This window comes from Otolemur garnettii, unplaced genomic scaffold, assembly GCF_000181295.1.
Source record: "Otolemur garnettii isolate 467f Iridium unplaced genomic scaffold, OtoGar3 scaffold00008, whole genome shotgun sequence".
Classification (NCBI taxonomy): domain Eukaryota; kingdom Metazoa; phylum Chordata; class Mammalia; order Primates; family Galagidae; genus Otolemur; species Otolemur garnettii.
Window position 1 is genome coordinate 12,369,248 of NW_003852403.1, and position 8,295 is coordinate 12,377,542.

Here is an 8,295-nt window from a genome sequence, read left to right on the forward strand (position 1 = left end):
AAAAAAAGCACATAATACCCACTCAGATATTTACTAGATGAAGAGGAAATATATTAGAATAAAAGTGTTTTGAATACTAGCAAATACATACTTTTTAAACATAAAATTGGAACTTTTCTTCTTTAGGATTGAAGACAATGACGGTGAATTCTTGTTAATAGAAGCTGCTGACTTTCTCCCTAAATGGTTAGAGCCTGATAATAGCACTAATAGGGTAAGTATACCCAAGTTTAAAGAAAATTTACAGAGACAAAATCATATTGTATTATTTTCATATGCACCTAGAGTTCCCAGTGCCCACTATGAAAATTAAAATGTGCACCATTTGCAGGTATTTTTCCACCATGGGGAATTGTGCATCATTCCTGCACCAAGGAATCCTGGAGCAGTACCTTGGTTACCTGCCACCTCCCCGACCATTCCACAAGCATTGAACATAATCTCAACACACCCAGAAAAAGTTCTGGCTTCAGAATCTATACGAGCTGCTGTGAATAGGCGCATCAGAGGGTAAGAAAAATACCACTTTGATTGCTAGTTGAGAAGCATTTGGTTTAATGCAACCCCTCTTTCATTGATTGTAAATCACCCCTTTCACCTACATTACTGCTAATTTCATTGATTGTAATCACCCCTCTTTCACCTACATTACTGCTAATTTTCATTTTGCCTGCATATCTTTTCATGAAATTGACTAATAAATTAAACTTATGGATTTTATTTATTCATTTATTTGTGGCAGAGTATTACTCTGTTGCCCAGGCTAGAGTGCTGTGGCATCAGCCTAGCTCACAGCAATCTTAAACTCCTGGGTTCCAGCTATCTCTATGCCTCAGCCTCCCAAGTAGCTGGGACTACAGGCCCCCACCTCAAGGCCTGGCTAATTGTTCTGTTAGTAGAGATGGGGTTTCACTCTTGCTCAGGCTGGTCTCAAACTCCTGAGCTCAAGCAATCCTGCCTCAGCCTCCCAGAATGCTGGGATTATAGATGTGAGCCATTGTGCCAGCCTCAAACTTAATGGATTTTTAAAATCAAAAAGCAGATACATCTTTTTTTTTTTTTTTTTGAGACAGACGCTCAAGCTGTTGTCCTGGGAAGAGTGCCCTGGCATCATCCTGATGTATCTTTTAATTCCAGTTCAGAGTATTATAATCTGGTCTCAATATTTTCACATTTAACTTAGATATCATGGCTATGTGTTATCTGTATCCATGAATAAAAAAATGTGAAATCTGGCTCGGCACTCATAGCTCAGTGAGTAGGGTGCTGGCCACATACACCAAAGCTGGTGGGTTCGAGCCTGGCCCAAGCCTGCTAAACAACAATAACAACTGCAACCAAGGAATAGCAGGACACTGTGGTGGGCGCCTGTAGTCCCAGCTACTTGGGAGCCTGAGGCAAGAGAATCACTTAAGCCCAAGAGTTGGAGGTTGCTGTGAGCTGTGACGGCATAGCACTTTACTGAGGGCGATAAAGTGAGACTCTGTCTCTAAAAACAAAAAAAGTATAGTATTCTATATATGTATATACTATAAAAGTAATTATGTTATCAATCGTAGGTACCCCGAAAAAATTCAATCCTCCCTTCATCAAGCACACTGCTTCCTTCCAGCTGGCATTGTAGCAGTGTTAAAGCAGTGCCCTAGATTGGTGGCAGCAGCAGCCCAGGCATTTTATCTACGAGACCCTATTGATCTTCGAGCCTGTCGTATTTTCAAGACATTCTTGCCTGAAACACGAATAATGATGTCGGTAAGATATCTGTGTTGAGGCTTGGTGCTTAAGTGGCTAAGGCGCCAGCCACATACAACTGAGTTGGCGGGTTCACATCCAGCCCAGGCCTGCCAAACAACAATGAAGGCTGCAACCAAAAAATAGCCTGTTGTGGCAGGTGCCTATAGTTCCAGCTTCTTGGGAAGTGGAGGCAGGAGAATCGCTTGAGCCCAGGAGTTGGAGGTTGCTGTGAACTGTGATGCCACCCTACCCAGGGTGACAGCTTGAGGCTCTGTCTCAAAAAAAAAAAAGATATCTGTGCTGGTTTAGTTTAGTTTATCTCACTAAATGAGAGGAAATTGACACATTATTTTATTTGCCTTATAGAAAAATTTGGAAGTATTTTGTTTCATGTTAATAGAGATTGTCTGAAATACTTGGGACCAGAAATATTTCAGATTTCAGATTTTTTTGGATTTTGGAATATTTGCCTTCTATTTACTAGTTGAGCATCCCAAATTTGAAAATCTGAATCTTAGCTTTTTTTTGGAGACAGAGTCTCAAACTGTTGCCCTGGGTAGAGTGCTGTGGTATCACAGCTCACAACAACCTCCAACTCTTGGGCTTAAGCAATTTTCTTGCCTTAGACTCCCAAGTAGCTAGGACTACAGTGCCCACCACAACACCTGGCTATTTTTTGGTTGTAGTTGTCATTGTTGTTTGGCAGGCCTGGGTTGGATTCAAAACTACTAGCTCTGGTGTGTGTGTCTGGCACCCTAGCTGCTGAGCTATAGGCGCCGAGCCCACATTTTTTTTTTTCTTTTATCATTGCTCTCCCCAGTTGGAGGAAATTTTCAAGAGACCTGATCCCCTATTTTATATCAATGTTTCCTAGCTGTTTTTGACAATATTTTCCCTATTTTTATAATTCTTTCTCTCTTCCCTCCATTCCCCTCCCATTCCTCCCCTCCTTCCCTTCCCATCCCTTCCCCCTTTTTTCCCACAGAGTCTCACTCTGTCCCCTGACTAGAATGCAGCAGCATAATCACAGCTCACTGCAACTTCAAACTCCTAGGCTAAAGTGATGCTCCTGCCTTAGACCCCCAAGTAGCTGGGACTACAGGCCTGTATCACCACACCTGGCTAATTTTTCTACTTTTAGTACAGATAGGATCTTGCTCTTGCTGAGGAAGATACCAAAATCCTGACCTCCAGTGGTCCTCCCATCTTGGCCTCCCAAAGTGCTAGGATTACAGACATAAGCCAGTGCACCTGGCTGATTATTTCTTACTTAACAATAAAATATTTCGTATCTTCCAGAAAATTGAAAATTAGGTGTGTTGGCTTGAACCTGTAATCCCAGCTACTTGAGAGACTGAGGCAGGAGGATCACTTGAGCCTGGGGGTTCAAGTCCAGCATGGGCAATATAGCAAAACCCCATGCAAAATTAAAATATTCTTTATCTTATACTCCTCAAACTCGCATATAATGAATGTAATGAATGATAAGAATTCCATAATTAATAATTAAAAAGTAGACAGAAGAGTAAGTTTTATGGTATGTGAATTATATCTCAATAAAGCTGTTACTGGAAACAAGTAGACAGTGAATAGGTTGGATCTTCTTTATATTTCATGTGAATATGAAGCTCATAGTAAACATTATGTTTAATGATATCCAAATGATATCCAAAATTTTAATTTCAGGAAAAGACTCATGAATTTCATATCTCTATGCCTAGGTGACTTTCACTAAATGTCTGTATGCACAGTTGGTGCAACAAAAGTTTGTGCCAGACCGGCGAAGCGGATACGGGCTTCCTCCTCCATCACATCCCCAATATCGAGCTCATGAACTGGGCATGAAGCTGGTAATGTTGAACCAAAAGCTTTACTTTCTTTCTTTATATAAAAAAAGAAAGCACAGAAAGTCCAGGAATACACCATCTTTATGTGAGAATGTAGTAAAATGTGGCATTTCAAATTAGAGAAAAAAATGAATTATTCAGTAAATGGAAATAGAGTAACTGTGCCATCCTAAAAATTAGAGTTGATTACCTCACATCTATACCAAAATATATTTCAGTTGAATGAAATGCTTACATGTAAAAATTGAAACTATAAAATTTGAAGAAAAAAACACAGGTGGACATTTTATAAACTAAGGCCTCTCTAAGCATGTCTTGAAACCAGAAGCTGTAAAAGAAAAGACTGATAAATTCTATTGTGTAAAAATTAAGCATTTCTGCATGGGAAAGAAGAATCCCATAAATCCAAAAGGTAGCAAACCTGGAAAAACTGCTGCATTTTAATCTAAATGAAAAAGCTAAGTTCCCTGATACCTAAAAGGTTCCTTTAAGTCCATATGAAAAAGATAATACTAACCAATTAATGTTCACAAACTATAACCAGACCGTCGATAGATAAGAAACTATAAATGACCTTTAATTTAAACATATGAAAAATGTTGACCCTTGTTTATGGTAAAAGAAATATAATATAAACTTACAAAATAGTGTTTTTCACCATTAGATTGGCAAGAACCAAAAAGTTTGATAATACACAAATATACTAGATTGGTGAGAATGTATAGAGAAGATGCTCTTGAACCTTTTTGATAGAAATATAAATTGGTTCAATGTCTTAGGAAAATAATTTGGCTATATAGATGCTCTCAACTTATGACGGGGTTACCTCCTGATAAATCCATTATCTGTCATATTGTAAGCCAAAAATGCATTTAATATACCTAACTACTGAACATCATAGCTTAGCCTAGCCCCGTCTTAAATGGGCTCATTACATTAGCATACACTTGGGCAAAATGATCTAACATAAAGCTTTTATAATAAAGTATCAAACATCTTGTGTAATTTATTGACTACACTGTAAAGTACTATGTTGATGGTATACTACATGATGGTGTGGCCTCCTGGGCACTGCAGCTTGCTGCCACTGCCCAGCATCACCAGGGAATAGCATACTGCATATCACAAGCCCAGGACAGATCAAAATTTGAAGTAAAGTACTGAATGCATATTGCTTTTGTACCATATTGTAGTTGAAAAATCACTAAGTTAAACCATCACAAGTCAGGAACTGTCTGTATCCATCAACATTTAAAATGTTGAAACCCTTCTGGTCAACAGTTGGACTTCTAGAAATGTATTCTCTGTATATTTTACATGTGTTTAAAGATGTATGCGCAGGCATATTCATAACAGCATTGTTTATAGTGGCAAAAGATTGGAAACTACTTAAATGTCCATTAGGAGAAATATTTAGACAAATTATGGTCTATCCATGAAATGAGATGGATAAATTGGTATGTGCTCATATGAAATGATCTCCAAGGTAGCTCAACACCTGTAGCTCAACAGCCAGGGCGCCAGACATATATACCAGAGTTGGTGGGTTCAAATCCAGCCTGAGCCTGCCAAACAAAAATGAGAACTAGAACCAGAAAATAGCTGGGCTGTATGTATGTCAGGCACCTGTAGTCCCAGTTACTTGGGAGGCTGAGGCAAGAGAATTGCTTAAGCCCAGGAGTTTGTGGCTCTCTACCCAGGGCAATGTAGTGGGACTCTGTCTCAAAAAAGAGAAAAGAAATGATCTCCAAGGTAAATGATTAAGTGTAAAAAGCGTATTGTATATGCTGCCTACCATTGATTGACAAAAGGAGTGGAGTAAAAAGCTGTAATACCAGACACACATGTCTGCTTGAGTGTATAGATCATTTCTAAAATAATGTTCAAGAAATTGGTAGCAGTGTCCTCTAGAATGATCAGGGAAGCTCCCTGTTTGAATTATTTTTCAATCTGGATCTATTTTATATATCTGTATCTATCTATCTATTTATCTATCTATATATATATATATATTTTTTTTTTTTTTTTTTGAGACAGAGCCTTAAGCTGTCACCCTGGGTAGAGTGGCATCATAGCTCACAGCAACCTCCAACTTTTGGGCTCAAGTGATTCTCTTGCCTCAGCCTCCCAAGTAGCGGGGACTACAGGCGCCTGCCACAACACCTGGCTATTTTTTTAGTTATAGTTGTCATTGTTGTTTGACAAGCTTGGGCTGGATTCAAACCTGCCAGCTCTGGTGTAGTCTTTGACATTTTGTAATCAAAGACTAAAATGAGGGTGGTGCCTATGGTTCAGTGGGTAGGGCACCAGCCTCATATACTGAGGATGGAGGGTTTGAACCCGGCCCTGACCAAACTGCAACAAAAAAATAGCAGTGTTGTAGTGGGTGCCTGTAGTCCCAGCTACTCAGGAGGCTGAGGCAAGAGAATCACCTAAGCCCAATAGTTGGACGTTGCTGTGAGCTGTGACGCCACGGCGCTCTACTAAGGGCGATAAAGTGAGATTCTGCCTCTTAAAAAAAAAAAAGACTAAAATGAAATGATTCCCTCCCTTAACTATGTCTAAGACCATACTCAATTTATAATTTCTATTAGACGAGAATCCTTTTGTAAACATTTTCATGATCAAACAAGAAATAAATTTAAGTTTCTGGTTTTATAATCAATAGCAAAAAGTATCTATTTGAAGAGAATCTTTGTTTTGTATTATGTTTTCTTTCCCTTTATGATTTTTAGTATGTTATGGAGATTTACAAATTTGAAGGTAAACATAATTTGCATAAAATTCAAAAAGTGTTATAAGCGTCTACATGCCCATGTATCCTATCAACTAGTTCTCAAGTGTGACTAAATGGAAAGAAAGTAACATAATAAGATGATAGTGAAGAAAAGCTACTTAATAAAAATTCTCTCACTCTCTCTCATCTAGGCTCATGGATTTGAGATCTTATGTTCCAAATGTGGCCCACATTTTTCCGACTCCAAGAAATCCCATGTGATTGCCTCACCACTCTGGGCCAGCTTCCTTGAAAGTCTGAAAAAGAATGATTACTTTATGGTAGGACTTGCAATGTTTTTTGTTTTATTTTGTTTTGTTTGAGACAGTATCTCATTTTGTCACCCTTGGTAGAGTGCCACGGTGTCATAGCTCATAGCAATCTCAAACTCCTGGGCTCAAGTGATCCTCTTGCCTCAGCCTCCTGAGTAACTGGGAGTACAGGTCCCCGCCACAATGGCTGGCTAGTTATCAGAGGCGCGGTCTTGGTCTTGCTCAGGCTGGTCTTGAACTCTTGACCTCAAGCAATCCACCCATCTTGACCTCAGAGTGCTAGGATTACATGCATGAGCCCCTTGCCCAGCCTTGTTTTTTGTTTATTTGAGACAGTGTCTCACTATTGTCAACTGTGGCCAAAGTACAGTGGCTTCATGATGGCTCTCTGTGTTCCAGCAATCCTCCTGCCGTAGCCTCCCGAGTGTGAGACTTTATGCACATACCACCATGCAGCTAATGTTTTCTGTTTTTAGAAGAGACACAGTCTCCTTCTTGCTCACGCTAGTCTCAAACTGCTGATCTCAAGTAATCCTCCTACCTTGGCCTCCCAGAGTGCTAGGATTACAGCCTTGCAATGTATTTTTTAAGTATACAATCCAATTCTATGATATTCATGGTCTTGGAAGATAGTAGCAAAGGGGTATCTATGAACTGTTTCTAGTATTAGAGAAAAACTAATGCTACTTGTATTAAATGATAAAAATTATTATTTGTAGCAGGTGAACAACTTACAAAACTTGATAAAGCAAATGTAGAACATCAGGTAGGCAAATTAGCAAATGTGGATAAAACAATTACAAAAAGACAACTAGTAGGCTCCGTTCCTGTAGCATAGTGGTTACAGCGGCCAGCCATATACGCTGAGGGTTACGGGTTTGAACTCGGCCTAAGCCAGCTAAACAACGACAATTGCAACAGAAAATAACCAGATGTTGTGGTGGGCAACTGTGGTCCCAGCTACTTGGGATGCTGAGGCCAGAGAATCGCTTAAGCCCAAAAGTGAGCTGTGATGCCATAGCACTCTACTGAGGGCAACATAGTAAGATTCTGTCTCAAAAATTAAAAAAAAAAAGACAACTAGCACATTTTTCTTTTTTTTTTTTTAATTAAATCATAGCTGTGTACATTAATGCAATCATGAGGTACAATGTGCTGGTTTTATATACCATTTGAAATATTTTCATCAAACTGGTTAACATAACCTTCACTGCATTTTCTTAGTTATTGTGTTCAGACATTTATACTCTACACTTAGTAAATTTAACACGTACCCTTGTAAAATGCACCACAAGTGTGGTCTCACCAATCATCCTCCCTCCCCCCCTCCCCTCCCTTTCCTCTTTCCCCTTCTTCTTAGGCTATAGTTAGGTTATAGCTTTCATATGAAAACTATAAATTGGTTTCATAGTAGGGCTGAGTACATTGGATATTTTTTCTTCCGTAAATTTTTCTTAAAATATTCAGCTTCAGGCTCAGCGCCTGTGGCTCAACTGGCTAAGGCGCCAGCCATATACACCTAAGGTGGTGGGTTCGAATCCAGCCCGGGCCCGCCAAACAACAATGATGGCTGCAACCAAAAAATGGCCAGGCGTTGTGGCGGGTGCCTGTAGTCCTAGCTACTTGGGAGGCAGAGGCAGGAGACTCCCTTGAGCCCAGGAGTTGG

At 39.5% G+C, this 8,295-nt stretch overlaps 1 protein-coding gene across 2 annotated transcripts in view; it reads left to right on the plus strand.

Moving 5' to 3' along the window:
- The window catches only part of ECD (ecdysoneless cell cycle regulator), a 42,190-nt gene that overhangs the window by 14,880 nt on the left and 19,015 nt on the right, over positions 1 to 8,295 (plus strand). For both annotated transcript variants that reach the window (XM_003783564.3, XM_023509642.1), the window contains exons 4-8: positions 127 to 214; positions 332 to 510; positions 1,560 to 1,752; positions 3,456 to 3,584; positions 6,510 to 6,638. In XM_003783564.3, coding sequence (XP_003783612.1) covers positions 127 to 214; positions 332 to 510; positions 1,560 to 1,752; positions 3,456 to 3,584; positions 6,510 to 6,638 — 718 coding nt within the window. The remainder of the gene's footprint in view (positions 1 to 126; positions 215 to 331; positions 511 to 1,559; positions 1,753 to 3,455; positions 3,585 to 6,509; positions 6,639 to 8,295) is intronic.